General features: G+C 40.7%; 3 protein-coding genes across 4 annotated transcripts in view; 2 read left to right on the top strand and 1 right to left on the bottom strand.

The window, feature by feature from the left end:
• wnk4a (WNK lysine deficient protein kinase 4a) overlaps nt 1-7,744 on the top strand; it is a 42,718-nt gene extending 34,974 nt beyond the window's left edge. The window contains 9 exon segments of the mRNA XM_043231009.1: nt 852-900; nt 977-1,051; nt 1,957-2,095; nt 2,097-2,532; nt 3,398-3,461; nt 4,356-4,767; nt 5,338-5,543; nt 5,666-5,766; nt 6,568-7,744. Coding sequence (XP_043086944.1) covers nt 852-900; nt 977-1,051; nt 1,957-2,095; nt 2,097-2,532; nt 3,398-3,461; nt 4,356-4,767; nt 5,338-5,543; nt 5,666-5,766; nt 6,568-6,570 — 1,485 coding nt within the window. The 3' untranslated portion in view covers nt 6,571-7,744.
• Nucleotides 7,745-7,761: 17 nt separating this feature from the next.
• LOC122333415 (cytochrome c oxidase assembly factor 3 homolog, mitochondrial) lies at nt 7,762-9,540 on the bottom strand. Its single transcript, XM_043231010.1, has 2 exons — nt 9,291-9,540; nt 7,762-8,024 (listed from the first exon to the last, which is right to left on the bottom strand). The coding sequence occupies exons 1-2, from the start codon at nt 9,493-9,495 to the stop codon at nt 7,921-7,923; spliced, it is 309 nt and encodes a 102-aa protein (XP_043086945.1). The 5' UTR covers nt 9,496-9,540; the 3' UTR covers nt 7,762-7,920.
• Nucleotides 9,541-10,373: 833 nt separating this feature from the next.
• The window catches only part of cntd1 (cyclin N-terminal domain containing 1), a 27,824-nt gene continuing 18,197 nt past the window's right edge, over nt 10,374-20,000 (top strand). The window contains exons 1-7 of one of the 2 annotated variants that reach the window (XR_006248629.1): nt 10,374-10,535; nt 11,413-11,488; nt 11,565-11,712; nt 11,784-11,946; nt 12,268-12,412; nt 12,994-13,090; nt 13,171-13,327. Coding sequence is in view for 1 of the 2 variants with exons in the window: in XM_043231011.1 (XP_043086946.1) it covers nt 10,403-10,535; nt 11,413-11,488; nt 11,565-11,712; nt 11,784-11,946; nt 12,268-12,412; nt 12,994-13,090; nt 13,171-13,272 (864 nt within the window). In the remaining variant the exon portion in view is untranslated. Of the gene's footprint in view, nt 10,536-11,412; nt 11,489-11,564; nt 11,713-11,783; nt 11,947-12,267; nt 12,413-12,993; nt 13,091-13,170; nt 13,337-20,000 lie in introns of those variants that run through there. The other variant, XM_043231011.1, reaches the window with a different exon arrangement.

Genomic DNA, 20,000 nt, shown 5'->3' on the forward strand with positions numbered 1-20,000 from the left:
GTGCATGCGTGGAGCAGGGCTTGCGTAACTTCTCTCCTGATTGCATCCAGAGCAGACCTCCTCCTGCGGCTGACTGAATGTACCCCTGGACCAGCTGTGTGTCCGAGCAGATCCCTCGCTCACGAGTACGTTACGCACAGCTTTCATTAAACCAGCAAACCTTCAGCCTCCACGCCCGAATTAAAGAGAGGATCTCACAGCTACAGAGTATAATTTTTTTAATAGGTATTTTTTTAATACAGTGTAAACTATAACAACAGTACAGTACAGACTAAGAGGTGCTTTTACATTTGAATAAAATCCCGAGCCAATGTTTGATGTATAATAGAAGACCGATCTCGTGGTCCGCTGCAGGTCTCGTGTTTATCTCCTCTTCATCGAGGTTCTGGGGTTGGTCTTTGATCCGGACTCTTCTTCTATGAAGTCGTGTTGTTGTAATACCTGCAGTGTGTGCTTTAATACGGTCTTCCCTGAAACAGACGTCATCCGGAGGGGAGCATATGTCTCTCCAGACCTTTCTGGACCTTTCAGCATGTCTTCCTTTTCTCACGATAGAGCTTTAGTCGGAGGATTGTGTTTACAGACAGAGCTTTCTGGAAGTATCTTCATCGAGGGACGTCTCTTTTATAACTAATCATGTTACAGACCTGAAATCTTCTGAACCGTTTTGTGGTCTTGCTCTTTCAGCCCTCAGTTTCCTCACGGCTAACGAGCAGAAATGTTTCTTGAGCGCTAAATCAGTACATCACACCGATTTCTGAAGATGCTGAAAGGCTCTCACTGTGGAGTCTCTGTAGAGCAGGATGAGAGCGTGGTTTATGACGAGTAATGTGTTGTGTTTGTGGTCTCAGCCGAATCTTCCCAGCCTGGCTCGAGCTCACTCCTCTTCTTCTCTCTCAGGTGAGTGTCGTGTGAGTGTTGATGATGGCAGACTGAAGTCAGGCTCTCTCTCAGCTCTCTTTGTGGTGTTTCTCAGCAGAGTTCGGGCCGAGAGACGTTACCTCATCCACACGTCCGCTCTTACGCTCGCAGTCTTTCCACAGCGGCCCAGGTGAGCGAGCGAGGACATCGACGCCGAGCTGCGTTCATTTAACACCAGCAGACCTCACTTTGATTCCCTGCTTTAGGAAACTTCGGTTTATTAACAGCAAGGCAATGGAAAAACTTCAAAGAAGATTGGTTTTATTAAACGACGGAAACGTATTCCACTGTAAAGAAAGTGAATGGAAACGTTCTTCATAGAAAAACAGATTCTGTTCTAATAAAGGAACGATTCATTATGAATTTATAGACGCTTGATATGATTTATTGAGCAGGCTGTCAGATCGATCTTCAGGACGTGCAGCGTTTCGAGGAGGATATTTATTGTTTTCATAAGTTATAAATGGCTAATAATTCAGCTTTGTGTGGTTTAGAAATTAATTAGGAATAATACTAACGCAGATGAAACCCTTTGCTTTAAGCAGTTCTTCAGAACGCTGTATTGTACAGAATGAAAAATAGTTTTTATTTAAAGAAATTAAAGATCACAAATAATAATAATGTTTTTTTTAATAGAAATGCAAGACATTAATATAATTTATACATTTATCCATGTATTTAACTTTCTTTATTACAGATCTGTTATCAATATGTTTTACATTTATGTTTTTAGCACACAAAATATATTTAAAAAGTAAAATATTTCAAAATGTACCATTTTAAAAGAAGTTTTATTTTTGCAGGAGAACCACGCAGCGCTTTTAAAATAAATCATCGATATTCCATTAGTTTTCATGTTATTTTCACTTTTTGTTTTGTTTTGTCCTTTTTAAATGTCAGTATATTTTTTATTAAAAAATGATCCCAGGTTTGAATTGTATTATTTTACTGTAAACCTGCTCTGGGATCAAGCTGAATGTTTCTTTCTTCTGCTCTGGAGTCTGATCTCTTGATGTTTCTTCACACTGATCTCAGGTTCTCCTCATCAGATCCCGTCAGCCTCGCTCTATCCTCCTGATCCCAGAATGCCTCACTCCCATCTACCTCAGGTGCAGCAGTTCATCCCCTCCTACATGAACACACACTTCCCCTTCCCGTCCCCGTCCCCGCCCGGGCCCCTGCTCCCCCCTGACCCACGTCCACAGCGGCCCCTCGGCCCCGGGCTCCCCGGGCCCCCTGGGCTCAGACGTGCTGTGGCCCGGTCCCGGTCAGCCGCTCTTCTCTCTGGCTAATGTGCTGTCTATGGCCATGAGCATGGCCCAGTCGTTCATGCCGGCTCCGAGCCTGGTGCATGCTGGGTATCCCGTCCTCTACGCACCCCACTACGCTCCGGAGGCGCAGTGTACCCCCGAGTGCTCCCCGTTCACAGAGGCCGTGATGTCCAGAGCCGCTCCGAGCGGTCAGCAGACGGCAGCGGAGGGCCCTGCGGGAATATCCTCCGAGGAATATCCTCCCGGACACAGAGGAGCTTTCCCCAGACACTTACTGGAGCAGCGGAGCAGCTCTTCATCGGGACAGTCGTCTTCCTCACGAGCCAGTCCAGACAGCAGAGTAAGAGCGCTTCTGATCCGCCTGCACTCAACTACACACCAGATGACTCCAGATTAGATTCAGATAGTGAGACCATTTTACAAAGGAGGATCAAATTTTGCAGTGCAATATTACAATAATATTATTAATAATAATAAAATGAGAAATAGTTTGTCGTATTTATATTCGTATTTTATTTATTTTTTGGCCATATTATTTGTTTTATTTTTGTATACACATTTTAAATTATATTTTGTCTGAAAAGTTTAAGCCTTTTTTTCTTTTCAGAAATGGTCTGCATAAAATGTGCATTTTATATAGTTATAATATTATTAGTATATTATTATTATTATTATTATTATTCATCAAATTATTCATCATGATTAATCGCATTCAAAATATATATATTTTTTACATAATATATATGTGTGTGTCTGAGACAAATGCACACACGTGAATGTTTATATTTAAGAAAAATAAGTCATATATCATTTAAATTATAGAACATGTAATATGTAAACAAAAATGTTTATTTTGGATGCAGTTAATTGCAATGAATTGCTTGACAGTATGAAAAGCATAATAAATGAACGAAATGCTTATTAATTCTTATAAACAGCATATTTACATATTTTTATTTAATCATATACATGTTAAAAAAAATCAAATGTTCAATAAATATTAATGCAGATTGGTATTTCTTTTGTAAGTCCTGTGATATAATAATCTTTGGATGGAGTGTGAGTCAGTGTTGTGTTTGTTTCCATGGCGATGGTGTTGTTTTCTGTGACTGTCGTGGTTAATGTACCTCTGAATGCGTTCCTCCTGGTTTATAAAAGCCAGATGTGGAAGTCTGTCTGAATAAAGCACTCTCTTTCTCTCCAAGGTTTCATCATCCAGTCCTCCATCATCTTCCCCCCCGACCAGAGCTTCTCAGCACATCTCATCTGGTAAGACACACACACACACACACACACACACACACACACACACACACACACACACACGTACACTACACACACACACACTCACACACACACACACACACACACACACTCTCACACACACACACACACACACACTCACACACACACACACACACACACACACACACACACACACACACACACACACACACACACACACACACACACACACACACACACACACACACACACACACACACACACACACACACTTCACACACACACACACACACTACTGTTCACACACACACACTCTCACACACTCTACACACACACACACACACACACTCTCACACACACTTTTCGAGGGTTAAACCGTGGAGGTCTTACGAAACACAAGCGGTTTTATGTGTTCCTGAAAGCAGAGAAACTCTGGCTGTGTTCTGAACATAAACATAATACTAACTCAGTACTGCCAGCATCAGACTTTACAGTACAATCAGTTCAGAGTTAATACATTTAACACATGAACAGACACACACACACACACACATATTATATACACACACGTTTATTTTGGATGAGATTAATCATGATATGTGTGTGTGTATCTGTGTGCATGTGGTCCAGTGATCAGGTTGTGTGTGTGTGTGTGTGTGTGTGTGTGTGTGTGTGTGCTCATATATGTGTCCAGTGATCAGGTGTGTGTGTGTGTGTGTGTGTGTGTGTGTGTGGGTGTATCTGTATCTGTGTGTGTGTGTGTGTGAGTGTGTGTGTGTGTGTGTGTGTGTGTGTCTGTGTGTGTGTGTGTGTGTGTGTGTGTGTGTGTGTGTGTGTGTGTGTGTGTGCTCATATATGAAGCTGTGTGGTCCAGTGATCAGGTTGTGTGTGACCGTGATGTTTTGTGTTCCGTCACAGATCTGAAGTGTTCTGTAACCGTGGGCCGTTTTCACGTGTCTCCCAGCAAAGAGAGCGTTTCTCTGGACAGTCCTGCAGAGAAACAACAGAACCTCTGCTGCGAGGCTCGGCGGGATCTCCTGCCCGAGACACCCAGCGGTCAGAAAGAGGCCCGAGAGGATGAGGATGATGAAGCAGAGACGGCCGTGGAGAGGAAGTACCGCAGGAGGAAGGGCCGGCGGGCGGATGTGATGGGCACGTCGGCGGACAGCGGCTTCTCGGTGTGGGATGAGAACGCGGCCAGTCCTCCTCCGTCCGCTCCTCTACACAGCCTCTGGATGAGCTCCGCCCGCAGCCCCGCCTACCTCAGCAGCGACGAATCAGAGAGCGAGGACGAGGAGATGTGGGCGGAGCTGCAGGAGCTGAGGGAGAAGTAAGAGCGTGGAAGACTCGACATCTCAAAATCTCACTTAGTGACTAATAAGTACACTTTTGATGTTGATATGGCCTTTAGTTCTTTATTCTCTTAAAAACACGGCGTCAGTGGTTCGTCGCACAAAAGATATTTAAAAGTGGAAAAGCGTTCTTTAATGTTCTTCAGACTAGGAGCGTATTGTTCTGTAACACTTTACTCCAGATGTTCAGGATGTGATTTTAATGCGTTGATTAGGTTATTGTCTTCATAATGATCTCAAGGAATCTAGAAATATTGTAATGTAATTATAAAATGATATAATGCATTACAACATAATTTATGATGATTTTTATAATGCATTGTTACCGATGGGCTTTTTGGACAAGAAACTGTGTCTCTATGTAGGGTTGCCAAGTCTGTCATTTTCCTGCAGGCAGCTTTTAAACTTTTTGCAGGTCAATGCTGTTCATTTGAGACGTTTGTATTGAAATAGATACATTCCAGATTTTCAGACAGTTCAGATGCGTAGATGTGGTTGAGGTCAGGGGTCAGGGGTCAGGGGTCGCTGACGGTCTCCTCTTCTCTCAGACACCTGGGTGAGGTCCAGTCTCTGCAGACGCTTCAGAAGCAGGAGATCGAGGACCTGTACTCTCGGATGGGGAAGGTTCCTCCGGCCTGTATCGTGTCTCCGGCCGTGATGCTCTCGGGTCGCCAGCGCCGGCTCTCTAAAGGAGGAACCTTCCCCTCGTCTCGAAGGAACAGCCTCCAGAGACTCGACATTCTGCCTCTGACAGGTCAGACATCTGCGCCGTTTTATCTGATTAAGCTTCAGTTCTGCAGTATTTGTTATCGTCTATACTTTGGGCAGTAATGTGAGGTTGACAGAGAGGTGTGCTGAACTCTTGCTGTTCTTCAGGGATCATGAGGAAGAGCTCTCTGAGCGGAGACAGCAGCAGTTCTCAGGACGCTTCACGCGGAACCAAAGGAGTGACTTTCGCTGCAGATTTCCTCGGAAAGGTAGGATTCTTCTGATCATTAGAGCACTGCTTTCAGACAAAGAGGCCTTCTTCTTCAACAAGGCCTTCGTTCGGGTCTTCTTTCACGTAGTAAACCTTCCTTTTTGATCTCATTGAGTCAAACGTAAAAGAAAGCATTCAATTAAATAAATGTATATAATAAAATATAAAAAATGAATACAATATAAACACATTTTATGTGAGTGTGTGTGAGCGGGCGTGTGAGTGTGTGTGTATGTGTGTGTGAGCGCGTGTGTGAGAGAGCGTGTGTGTGTGTGTGAGAGTGTGTGTGTGTGAGCGTGTGTGTGTGTGAGAGTGTGTGTGTGTGTGTGTGAGTGTAAGCGTGTGTGTATGTGAGTGTGTGTGTGAGTGTGTGTGTGTGTGTGAGCGTGTGTGTGTGTATATTTGAGTGTGTATGTGAGTGTGTGTGTGTGTGTGTGTGTGTGTGTGAGTGTATGTGTGTGTGTGTGTGAGCGTGTATGTGAGTGTGTGTGTGTATATGTGTGTGTGAGCGTGTATGTATGTGTGTGTGTGTGTGTGTGTGTGTGTGTGTGTGTGTGTGTGTGAGTGTGTGTGTGTGTGTGAGTGAGTGTGTGTGTGTGTGTGTATGTGAGCATGTATATGTGTGTGAGTATGTATGTGTGTGTGTGTGAGTGTGTGTGTGTGTGTGTGTGTGTGTGTGAGTGTGTGTGTGAGTGTGTCAGTGTGTGTGTGTGCGTGCGCTTCATTAGTAGCTCATACTGAAAGCAGAGTTAAAGGAGCCGCTGAGAGATGAAGGTGTGTTCTGTTGTTTCTTCTTCAGTAAGAACCGAGCGGCTGCTTCTTCAGACTACCTCACCGGCTCCTTCCTCCTCTCTCCTCAGACTGGACTTGTAATATTAACGTCGTTAGTTTCTTGATGCTGTGATGTTCTCTGAGCACCGCTGTCTGTAGAGATACTTCTGCTCTGATCTCACAGGGGCTCTTTATAGTTCAAATGTGAATAAAGAAATAAATATACTGATTTGGGTGGGTGGGATAAATATATATATTATTTTTGCATTGATTATGCCAGCTTTGAGATTGTCATCCTTTGATGTCTATATATATATTTTTTATTATTATTGTTTTTGATCAGTCTGACAGACAGAAACTGAAATGTTCAGGGAATAGTTCTCCCAGATTTGCTGGAAAGTACTCATCATCAAATGATCCAAAGTTAGGATGAGTTTATTTCTTCATTAGATTTGGAGAAATGTATCTCAGCGGTGAATGGGTGCCGTCAGTGAGTTAAACTCATCCAGCGTTAAGATGAGTTTGATCTTCTCCAGATGTTCACTGATGATTATTCTGATGTTTCTATCAGGCTCTCGTTCTGACGGCACCCATTCACTTCCATCGCTGAGACACTTTTCTACAAATCTGGTGAAAAATCAAACACCCAAAGCTTAGATGACCTAAGGGTGAGCGCATTTTTAATTCTGGGTGAACTTTTCCTTCAGTTTCCTAATTGCACCAAAAACCGAACCCAATGTCAGCCATAAACTGAAGACGGATGGAAAACACACGCTGCACTTTGGCATGAGGTTCAATAATTAATGATTGACTGATAATGTTATCTACTATATGCTCAGATTTTTCACAACGTTTATGCTTTCATAGCTTCAGTGTGAAATCACTTTGTTTTCTCATTAACATAAAAGACACACCGACTCTCACGATTCACAATATCAACTGAATCAATAATTATTCAGAATAAGCGTTATCTTCGTATTAAGAAGTGGGCTTTCAGTTGGGTTTTTGCCATGATGCATCACAGGCTTTAACACACACACACACACACACACACACAGATCTTTAATATGAAAAACATCATCCATTCATGGTTGATTAAACTGTGAAGAATCATATGAATGCCTTGATACGTGCAGTGCCTTCTCTCTCATCTTCATGTTGTATATTCCACGTCATATTTGTACAATAAAGTTAATAAATATAAAGAAGACGGAGCGGAGTATTCATTTCACACCGCAGCGTTACGGACGCATTTTATTGAGTTCATTCATAAAAAAAGGACAGACAAAGAAAAGGTTGCTGAAGGAGCTCCGGCTCGGAGATCATCTCCACGCTTCATGATCAGACACAGTCCTCTCTCGGGACACAGAGCTCTTTCAGTTCAGTTGGCTCCGGTCTTCGGGGCCCGTAGTTTTGCAGCTTTGGCTTCTTCATCGATTTCATCCATGACTCTCTCCTGAGACACGGAGTAGAACGTGTATCCATCTGAAGACGGCCGGTCAAGGCTGATAACCTCAGTCTGAGGAGAGTTAAAGGGACAGCTTTTCTGCAGCTCAAGAAGAGCTCTTGAAGGGTTGCCAGGTCCACAGTATCTGTGCTGGTTCTGCTGCAGGAACTCAAACCCACCCGAGTGCTGTTTTCACAAAGAAGACCAACGAGAAGAAAACGCCTTCGGTCTAGTTTTGAGCAGAAGTTGGGGGTGATTTTGTTTCGCAGACCTGGCAACCCAGCTTGTGTTCAACAGAAGAAAGTCAATCAATCAGATCCGGTGAATAAACAACACATAGAACATAAAACTACTTCTAGTTGAGTTCTACACAGAACCGTTTCATGTTCTGTCGAGGTTTTCTCAACGTTACGAACAAACATTATTCCAGAAACATTAATAGATTTTTTTTTATTAGGTCTTTGACAAAAATACAACATTAAAACTTAGTGTGAAGTATTCGGAAAGAACGTTCAAAAGTAACTTTTTCAAAAAGAACAAAAAGTGTTATTAGAAGATATGCTGCAAGATATCATTTACAACCGATTTTTGACTTTTTTCTAAAGTCTTATTTTTGCAAATAAATAAAAATGAAGTAAACTGCGCAGAATTTAGAGGCAAGTAATGTTTAGCACAATGAAATCCGCACAAGATTATACTTAACTAAAGAAAAATGCATTTATTTCATATCAAACTGTTTTCAGGCTAATGGAGGACCAGAAGAAACCTTCAGGAGCACAGCACCACCTGCTGATCACTTCTTCTGTCCTCAATCTCATCAGATTCATCTCCTGAAGCCCAACATCTCAGATAATAACACGCTCGGGGTGTGTGTGTGTGTGTGTGTGTGTGTGTGTGTGTGTGTGTGTGTGTGTGTGTGAGAGACAGAGAAAGAGACAGAGAGAGAAAGAGAATGTGTGTGTGTGTGTGTGTGTGTGTGTGTGTGTGAGAGAGAGATTACAGCACCTTTCACAGACAGTAAAGTGCTTCACAGTAAACAAACGAACTGTTAATTAAAAGCTCTCTAAAGAGAAGCGTCTTAACGTGTTTCTAAGGATACCACAGAACTCTTATTAAACGATAAACACAGAAGAAGCGTGTTTTGATCACATTCTGATGATAATAACGAGCCCACGTGCAGATAGATACATAAATGGCTGAACGCACATCGTGTCGGAGACGGAGCTGTCGAAATATAAACGTGATCTCGCTGTAATTAAAGTTAATGAAGGCTACAGATGATTATAGTTAATGAAGAAGGATACAGATGCCGAGCACCAGCGCGCCGATAGCGAGTCCCGTCGCGACGTTTCTCCCCCGGAGCGCCGCGGTCTTCTTCCTCCACTGCTCCAGCTCCACTTGCCGGATGAACTGCAGCTGTTCTTTGCTCAGCTCTTCTTTCGAGGGGTTTATTCTCTGCGCAAACTGCGTTTCGGGTCTGGGCTCCCCTTGACCGCTCTTGTCCGCCATGTTCGAAGCGTGACGTAACGCGACGTAACTTTGCACATCAACGCTGCGTCGGATTTGCGCAGATTGGCCCTTTTCCTGCAAGGTCACTTTAAGTTCAGCGTCGAGTGTGTGTGTGTGTGTGTGTGTGTGTGTGTGTGTGACCTGCTGACCTGCAGGACCTTCCAATAACAGATGTGTAAAATAATTACCTGTTTTGGTACTGACTTGGTTTTAAACCTATATTATTGTCGAATTTATGAGCCTTAAAGCGTTTTGTAATAAGAGATGTCATCATTATGTCTGCATTAACCCATAATCTGTACATTTAAAGCAAGTTTACATGTTGCTCAACTATTTGTTTAGCGTTTTTTGCTTTAAAGAAATAGAAAAAGTTGTGCAAATGATAAGTAAGTTTCATGTGGCTCATATTTTCTTCATTTAAATAATTTATTCATGTTGTCGCTGATCGTGAACCACGTGATCGATGAACGCGCACGGCAGCCATCTACTGGTCATCTCGGTCAATTACATATAAATGAAATACATTTCTTTAGTTAATGCACTGATTTGATTGATTTTGCATATTGTATTCCATAGAGGAATTTTATTCAGAAAACAAATTCCACTTTATATGTTTGTTCGTTGATGGCGTGGTCAGGTGGATCACGTGAGCCTCTCAGAATCGACCAATCACGTTCGGCCTGGTCGGCGCTTGGTTAATAATAAGAAAAAATATATTGTTAAAAACGATATTTTGGGATATAAATTTTTCTTTTTTTATTCCAACTAAATAAATAAATAAATAAATAAATAAAGCGTGGTGATTTTGATCGAACTTCACGAGCGGTTTGTCTTCGTTACTTCCGTCGGTTAATCCTGAGGGAAAATGGCGGGCAGGGCGGTGTTTTCGTTGGCCGGCGGTCAGCAGATGAAGCCCAGGTTTGGAGAGGTATCTTTAGACATTTTAACCGACATTCTGTCCAACCTCAACAAGAGAAACAAGCTTCACCTGGAGAACGTGTCAGATCTGTGCGGGTGTCTTAAAGACAGCAGGCTAGTGGGTGAGTGCCCTGGCCCCTAACTAGTGCACTAGCGGCTGTTATCGGGCTTTTCAGCAGCCTGCCTGGTGACCACATCATAGTGAAATGTGTTTTATGAAGTATAACTCATTTATAAACAACCTACTTGTTTCACAGTTGTGTAATTAATTCAGGTTTATCGGCCGATATTTCAGTTTTTTTAATAATCTGCATTGGTGAGTAATTTAAACAAAATAATGAAGAGCACAGATGATGCTATAATGATGTTTCCTTGATTTTATTATTCAATTCACAATTCATAGGGTTTTTGTCGCGCTATAAATGAATGTATCGGTGCTGTCAAATGATTCATTGATTTAAAATAAGTTTTTGTTTATGCAATATGAGTGCATTGTGTATATTTATTATGTGTATATGTAAATATACATACGTATGTCAAATATTTTCACATATATTTATATATTTATTTATATGCATATATATATAAGTTTAATATAGCATGTGTGTGTATATATATATATATATATATATATATATATATATATATATATATAAATACACTATTATTTATTTATTTAATTATTTTTTTTTACGTGCATGCGTGTATTTATATACAAATAATAAATATACACAGCACACGCACTTATTATGTAAACATAACCATTATTTTGGATGCAAATAATAGTTTAGCAATGAAATATTTACATTTTTGTTATTCATTTAGAGATGTTAAAAAGTCGACGTCAGATGTAAATCATTTTAATGCATTAACATACTGTTTTCTAAAGACTGTCTAAAGTTGGAAAATAAATATAATTTATTCTGCTGACACAGTATACTGTATATTTGTTATCGTTGTCACCGTTATGTATTCAGTGATGAATTATTATGATTGTAGAGAGTGTGTTTGGTCTGTGTGAGGAGCTGCGAGTGAGTCCTGCGGTCGGATATCAGGCCGTCGAGATACTGGAGAGGTGACTTCAAGAATTTTGGAAGGAACATTACTCACTGTAAACCCGTTTAATGCTCCTTCACTTCGTCACGCTCTAGGTTTATGGCTAAGTATACTGAAGATCTAATCCGCAGCCAGGAAGGTCAGGGATCCGAGGAGCTCATCTTCCAGACGCTCAAGCAGAAGTTCTTTCTGTCCGTCCTCTCGAGCGTCCAGATAGCCAGCAAACTGGACCTGTACTCCAACGTAGGTTTATCTCCTGAATCAGAGCAGAACCGATGTCCTGAATGCAAACGGCTGTGTTTGTTTCCATCTAGGTGGTGAACAACGAGCTTGCGGTCAGATTTCTGCAGGCTGCCGGTCACTCTTCCACCAAACAGCAGCTCTTGGACTCTGAGATTCTCATTTTAAAAACTCTCAACTTCAACTTGAACGTCCTGAATCCTTTAACGTACGTGGAGACCCTGTTGGAGGTGCTGGGTACGACGATTTTCTTTTTTCTGACACATTTTCCAAATGTATTGCACACACATGAAAAAAAAAAAGTAAAATGCTTCGCTTATCTCCTGCAAAATGAAGCACTGCATTCAAAATATCACATCTCAGAAAAAACACATCTCAGAAGAAAACGTTTGCAGGCACCTTTGCCTTAATATTAATTCCTGTTAGATGTGTTTGTGTTACGGAGAGAACAAAAAGAGTGTTAAGCAGTGTATGGTTTTGTTTCTGCTGTTTGAGAGTCAGCTTTCAGAACCTGTGTGTGTGTGTGTGTGTGTGTGTGTGTTTTGTGTTTCCTCTCAGGCCGTAACGAAGCGAGGGTCCCCGTGGCTCAGCTTCATCAGCTGTGTGTGTGTGTTCTGCGGTTCGTTTACCTCCAGAGGGAGACAATCTACCACGCTCTGCTCAGATCCGCCACCGGACGCTCCAGTCCTTCTCACGAGCAAAGGTCAGGCTTTTCTGTTTTCTGCTGCTTTCCCACCGAGTCTCTATGAATGTGCTTTAAGGTGATGCATGTCATTTTGGTTGGAATAATTATGTTGTACCATTTTTAAAATAAATATTATGCTGAATGATGATGAAAAAAATGTTAACCCATATTTTGATATTTTTATTTAATCTAGTGTGTGTGTGTGTTCACATAAATACAACCTTCAGAATTCATGAAGAGTTTATATATGGCTAAACTACATGTTTTGTTTTTTTTTATGTGAAATTCATTCATTCATTCATTCATTAAGGTGGTCAAAAAAGATGCCTTCTCAAAATGTCGTATTTTTAAGGTGTCTTTTCTTGCATTATAAATGTGTGTTTAAAATCCAAAATTCTCTGCCTGTAATTAATATCATTAACATAAAATATCACATAATTGATGCCGCCTAGCAACATAACAAATGAGCTCATAAATGCATTTTCCATCAGGGATGAGTTCTCCTTCAGGAAAGGTAGACCTCATTAATATATTTGCTGTTAATGTTGAGCAGTCATCGGTTACGGAGGGATACGAGGCGTGTCTTGTGTTCGTAACAGAGCCAGGTTCGTGTCTGTGACCGAGGACCTCATGCTTCTGGGAGTTGGAGTGATTGCTGTGGCCTCCTTCATTCATCACATCTCAACGTGGGAGAAGGTACGGCGTGATTCATTCAGTCAGGCGTTTGAATGTTCATCACTCGTGACAGACTCTAGAGAGCCGTGTTTGCGCTTCAGGTGGTGGAGGAGCTGACGGGAATTACAGGCATCTCTGGAAACAGCATCAAGGAGTTTGCGTGTGTCACCCTGACGCACCTCACCCAGACCAGGTCCGTCTGAAGCCTTCTTCTCAGGATGAACGGATCAGAGCTGGAGTAGATAGAAGACAACTCCTGTGAGATGGCTTTACCTTTTCTTCAGATTTCTCTCCAAATTCTGTTGTGAAATACAATGGAAAGATAAAACGTTGGTATGAAAGAGGAAGAACTTGTCGTTCATGTTTCATTATGCAGCATACATTATACACAAATGATTTAATTTGTGAGGAGACTCCTCACTTCTTCACAGTTTCTTCACTTTCATCTCATTAGTCTATCTTCCAGTTTTTGTTGGAAGATTAGTTTATTTAAATATGTATTTTAAAAGTAAGTTAGAATAGACAGAATTAAGACACATGACACTCACAGTACGCTCTGCACTTCTTCTGTGCCCTACATACTCAACCAGCTAGTGTGTGAAGTACATGAAGTTACTTTGCGTGACATTGTTTTGCATGAAGTGTTCAATGTTCCACTCTTTAGTTAATTATGTGGATCCTCTGGGAAGTAGTATAGTGTGTAAGTGCACTAATTAGGACGTACAGAGAGAAGTGACTGGAGGCTAAGGATGTGCAGCTCGCCCGATTCAGTCTGTACTCTTTCATGAGACTAAAAACATTTATTGCTATTTATGTATTTATGATCGGAAAATACAAGTTATTGTTATTCCAGCTTCTTATGGATCTGACCAGATTCTCACCGCATGTCTTTCTAATGGAGAAGGAAGTCATTTCAATAAGCTCAGTGGGAAAAATAACGGATGGCGAAGAAGCAAGAGAGTTGTTGATTATAATTTGCGAAATGCTGAAAAGTGTTTGCGAAAAGTAGTTATGATGATACAGACGTAGCGGCGCTTCTGTTCTTCTGAACTGTGATGTAGATTTGAGTGTAGCGCACCATTGGTGGAAAGAAATCTAGAGAAGGGTCTGTCTGGTTGCTGATTGGATGTTGAGATGGATGTGGGCGTGGCAGGTGATGTAGCATTTTTCAAAATTTTGTTTAAAGTACATTTCATTCATTTTTTTTAATAAATGATTTGTGAACTTGTGACTGTAGCAGCACCTCACATATTAAATATTAAATCAAATATTTTATTGTATTTCAGTAAGAGTCCCCAATCAAACACACCTGATTCAACTTCATGAGGAAACTGTCAGATAAGGGAGGCATTTTGTAAAATATTTCATTTATATAAAATAATTTTAGTACAGTATATTTTCTTAACAGCAAATTTAAGCTTTCTTTCTTTCTTCACTCCAGCAACAATCTGCTGATCGTATTCACCCCTAAAAAGAACCTTTTTTCTCCATAAAGAACATCTGAAGAACCTTTCTGTTTCACAAAAGCTTCTTTGTGGAGGAAGGTTCTTCAGATTATAAAAGGGTCAGAAAGAGACGGTTCTTTAAAGATCCTTTGACTGAATGGTTCTTCTGTGACATCCCTGTAAAGAACCTTTTGAAGAACCTTTCAGTCAGTTGTTGATTGAGAGAATGTGGTGGTGACCTGATCTGCTCCAGCAGTCTTTGGATTTCGTGGAGAATCCCTGAACAACAAGAGCCAAGTCAAACTAGTATTTAATGAGAGAGGTGTAATGATTCGGGTCACGAGGGGAACCACAGAACAGATGGACTGAATGAATAATGCATTTAATAATCTTCTCTAAGCCACATGCATTTTCTGTGACGGCTGAAGAGAGGTGGAGAGTACAGCTTTTCTGTCATCCATAGCTTAAGTTTATCAATTAAAAGTCATTTTGAGTCGCCTTTTTTATTATTGCAAAGCTTAAAGCCAAATAAATGTCTAGGTAGACTGGAGAAAAAAAGAATGGTGGCATGAGAAATGAATAGCTTGATCTGCTATTTATTTAAAGGAGAAGCAGAGAAGCAGTTTTTTTAAATGGTATTATTTGGGAATATGTTTTTCCTCCAAACCGAAGTCATTGTGGCATAACTAATATGCATGAAGTTATTTAGCTGTCACTGTGTGGCGTGGTCTTGTCTTTATTTAGCTACACTAGTGAGAACACAGCCCCAGACAGGTTCAGAAAGTCAGGATCTGAACTTTGCTGAGAATATTTCCTTTTCTAGCTTTTCAAACATTAGGGGAACAGTCTAACATTTTAATAATAGCCTTAAAAATGAAGATGAATTGTTTGATGTATCCCCCAAGTGTAAGTCGCTTTAGATAATAGCATCTGCAGAATGAATAAATATAAGTGTGTGTGCGTGTGTGTGTGTGTGTGTGCACGTGTGTGTGTGTGTGTGCACGTGTGTGTGCGTGTGTGTGTGTGTGTGTGTGTGTGTGTGTGTGTGTGTGTGCGTGTGTGTGTGTGTGTGTGTGTGTGTGTGTGTGTGTGTGTGTGTGTGTGTGTGTGTGTGTGTGTGTGTGTGTGTGTGTGTGTGTGTGTGTGTGTGTGTGTGTGTGTGTGTGTGTGTGTGTGTGTGTGTCTGTGTGTGTGTGTGTGTGTGTGTGTGTGTGTGTGTGTGTGTGTGTGTGTGCGTGTGTGTGTGCACGTGTGTGTGTGTGTGTGTGTGTGCGTGTGTGTGTGTGCGTGTGTGCGTGTGTGTGCATGTGTGCGTGCGTGTGCGCGTGCGTGTGTGCGTGTGTACATACATACTGTGTATAAAATGTATGCATATGTATAAAGCAAACATTTAAAAATAAAAAAATGTTAGACAAACATGAAAATGTTTCCTAAAGATTTAACAATATTTATAAAAATGACATTCATGAGAAAGCATGTTTTCTTGGAATAACTCTTCATATTCGGCCATTTATTAATGCTTAATAAATGCTGTTCTTTTGAACTTTGTTTTCTTCAAATAATTTAGAACAGAATATATAATGGTTTGCGCAAGAATCTGTTTTAAACGGACAATAATCAGAAATGTTTTCTTGAGCATCAACTGAGCATAAAGTGGATATAAAGTCTTCACACCCTGTTAAATCAACAGCTCTCTGTGACGTTAAAAAATCATTTCAGAACTTCTTCCACCTTTTAATGTAAACTATAACCTATAGTTTATAAATCTTTTAGGTAGGGGGAAGTAAAAGTCTTAAACTAAAATAATGTGCACGCTCTAAAACTAATGCTTTGTTGAAGCACCTTTTGATTTTATTACAGCGCTCATATTTGCCTGCTTTTCTTTGCAGAAACTCTTCAGATCGGTCAGATTGATCACAACCCTGTGCACAGCCCTCTTCAGATCACCGGCTCCAGCTCCGGGCCGTTCCTAAACTTGAATCTTGTTTCGGTGAAGCCAGTCTTCTGTTGACTTGGATGTGTGCTTTGGGTCGTTCCTCTTCATCTTCATCTTTCTTCAGCACTGACTGCTGTTTGGAAGCGTTCGTGTTTCCCTCCTCCGTGACCGAAGGCATGATGCTGGCAGCATAGGGTTCTTTTGGATCTTCTTTTATGATCAGAAAGTTTGGTTTTCATCAGAACACAACACCTTTTTTCGTTCTTGACATGAAGAGTCTGGGAGATTGTTGTCGTGTACTACACAGCCAGAACTTGCCAGAAATTCCTGCAGTTAACTTCTCGTCTTTTCATCGGTTTTGGAGGGACGTCCAGTTCTTGCTAATGTCGTATTTTCTCCACTTCAAGGTGTTCCATGGTATATCTGATGCACTGGAAATACTTTTGCACCCTTCTCCTGGCTGTTATCTGTTAATAATGAGGTCCCTCTGATGCTTTGGAAGCTCTCTGTGGAGGACTGTGGCTTTTGACGTAAGATGCAACCAAGAAAATGTCAGGAAGCAGCTGATGAGGTCAGGTGTGTACTGAGTCCTATTCAAAATGAGTTTGATGTGAAAGCTTGAGTTTGAACACAGTCGTATCCCTGGTTATTAGAGGATGTGCACACTTATGCAAGCACATTATTTTAGTCTCCTCACCTAAAGTATTTGAGTTTGTTTTGTATTTGATGGTACAGGGTAGAGTTTACATTAAAGGAGGAAAAAGTTCTGAAATGATTCATCTTGGGTAACAGAAACCTGGCATTTTAACAGGGGTGTGTAGATTTTATATATCACAAATTCAAGTGATTTCTGAAGGACCATGTGAAAATTCAGCTTCAATCACAGAATCACATGACACTTACACAGACTTTATATCACAGTTTATATACTGCTGTGAAACTGAGTCCAAAGACTCTAAAATAAACCCAAACGTGAAGGGGTTATGATTCTGGATTCTTTAGATACAGTAGATTCATGATATAGAGAGTCGTATGATAGAGCCCGATGAGCAAATGATCTCTTCCCGATTAGAAAGTCATTGGTTTTATTGTGAGAGATCCTGAGTTTTTAGCTTCATGCGAAAATAATCCTCATAATAAAAATAAATAAAAATGTTTATAATTCTTCACCACTAGATGTCTCTTTAGAAGTTGTGAAATATCTGTTTCCACGGTAACGCTCTCAGTTTTGGGTAATGGTTGTCAGAAGATTTTTTTTTTCTTCTCAACAAAAGCCTCCATTTCATCTCTAAATACAAATAAACGTTTTCTGCTCTTTTCGATGAAGAGGCCTAATCCCGAGCTGCTCTTTTAGACGGGATGAGCGATCTATTTTTGGGGGTTTATGGGCAGGAGTGTAAACTTTGTGGCGTGTTTTGCCCCATTCATCCTATAATCGTATTAATCAAGAGCTGTAGGACTCGTCTGGGTCCGTCACACTCGACCAGTGAAACAGACCCAGCTAGATCCATCCACATCTTCACTCATCAGCTCCTGAAAGCAGAGACTCAAATCTGCAAAACCAGACACCAGTTTATAAAGGTGTTCTTTTGAGATGTGTGTGTGTGATATTTTAAACTCTAAGAAGTTTGCATGTGTTTGATATCAGTGTTGAAATACCAGGATTTTATGATTTAGTGAGAATATGGAGATAAAAGTTTTGTGTTGTCAGGTGCTGTTTGTTTTGCTAAAAAGATAATCATTTTAATAATTAAAATAAACAAATATATATAATAATTTCTAGCAGCATAATAGACTACATGCATATAACTATATCAGTCATTACATAATTTAATAATAATGATGACATGTGTAGAATCAAACCAGGCTGCTTCAATCTAGTTAATGTTCATCCTGAAATATTACTAATAACATTAAAGTAATTTAAGTAAACTTACATTTTCTTTACTAATAATCACAAAATAAGAGGACATGCAGTAGATTGTATTCAGCAGGTTTCATTTAAAAAAAAAGTTTAATAGCCAAGATTTAAAAGGAGTAAAAAAATAACTTATTTACTGACAGATAACTCAAAACTTACTGATATAAAAATGATACTCATTGTACATCTTGAGGTGTACCTTGCAGTAGTTTAACGTTTGTCACAATCTTTAATCGTGCTTCAGCTCTACTCCACAGGTAGAGTGCATTAAGTATAACAGTTGACTTTTTCTAGTTTGTGGTTTAGTATCCTAAAAGAGCAATTGCAGGCATTTTATTAATGTCACGGTGTGGTTAGCAGGAGAGCAAGCAACCAGCATAAGAACAAAAACACTTTAATATACTCAGAACTAAATAAACAATATCTTTACAGGCAGACAGGACAGAAACCACACGCATATTAAAGAAGAGACCCGACGATTACACGGGATCAAACTAGAACTTAAATACAAACAGGTAGTCACTAAATGAACTAGACACAGGTGAAGACAATCACTCAGTTAACAGGAAGGAAGGTAGAGCCCACAGAGCACATGACACGAGACAAAAACAACAACAAAGAGAGTCCAAAGTATTAAGTACAATTCAATTAAGTACATGAATGTAAAAATGTGTATATATTGTAATATACTTGCGTTAAATGTTTTTCAAATACATTTAAATATATTTTTATTTGATTTGGCTTCATATACGCTGAATCGTTTGGTAATGTTCACTCTCTGAATGGGAATGACTTAATTACTCAGATACTTTCTGAACTGAACCCTGAACCTCTCTGTCTCTTTAGTGCTCTCTCTCTCTCTGTCTCTCTGTCTCTCTCTCTCTCTCTGTCTCTCTCTCTCTCTCTGTCTCTCTCTGTCTCTCTCTCTCTCTCTCTCTCTCTCTCTCTCTCTCTCTCTCTCTCTCTCTCTCTCTCTCTCTCTGTCTCTTTAGTGCTCTCTCTCTCTCTCTCTCTCTCTCTCTCTCTGTCTCTCTCTCTCTCTCTCTCTCTCTCTCTGTCTCTTTAGTGCTCTCTCTCTCTCTCTCTCTCTCTCTCTCTCTCTCTCTAGTCTCTCTCTCTCTCTCTCTCTCTCTCTCTCTCTCTCTCTCTCTCTCTCTCTCTCTCTCTCTCTCTCTCTCTCTCTCTCTCTCTCTCTCTCTCTCTCTCTCTCTCTCTCTCTCTCTCTCTCTCTCTCTCTCTCTCTCTCTCTCTCTCTCTCTCTCTCTCTCTCTCTCTCTCTCTCTCTCTCTCTCTCTCTCTCTCTCTCTCTCTCTCTCTCTCTCTCTCTCTCTCTCTCTCTCTCTCTCTCTCTCTCTCTCTCTCTCTCTCTCTCTCTCTCTCTCTCTCTCTCTCTCTCTCTCTCTCTCTCTCTCTCTCTCTCTCTCTCTCTCTCTCTCTCTCTCTCTCTCTCTCTCTCTCTCTCTCTCTCTCTCTCTCTCTCTCTCTCTCTCTCTCTGTCTCTCTCTCTCTCTCTCTCTCTCTCTCTCTCTCTCTCTCTCTCTCTCTCTCTCTCTCTCTCTCTCTCTCTCTCTCTCTCTCTCTCTCTCTCTCTCTCTCTCTCTGTCTCTCTCTCTCTCTCTCTCTCTCTCT

The sequence above is a fragment of the Puntigrus tetrazona genome, unplaced genomic scaffold (genome assembly GCF_018831695.1).
Source record: "Puntigrus tetrazona isolate hp1 unplaced genomic scaffold, ASM1883169v1 S000000270, whole genome shotgun sequence".
Classification (NCBI taxonomy): Eukaryota; Metazoa; Chordata; class Actinopteri; order Cypriniformes; family Cyprinidae; genus Puntigrus; species Puntigrus tetrazona.

Excerpts from the sequence above, each read along its gene's own strand:
- LOC122333415 (XM_043231010.1), bottom strand. The coding sequence starts at position 9,495 with ATGGCGGACAAGAGCGGTCAAGGGGAGCCCAGACCCGAAACGCAGTTT. Across the intron at positions 8,025-9,290 it reads CGCGCTGGTGCTCGGCATCT|ATGGATACACGTTCTACTCC; the intron begins GTATCCTTCTTC and ends GGCCGTCTTCAG.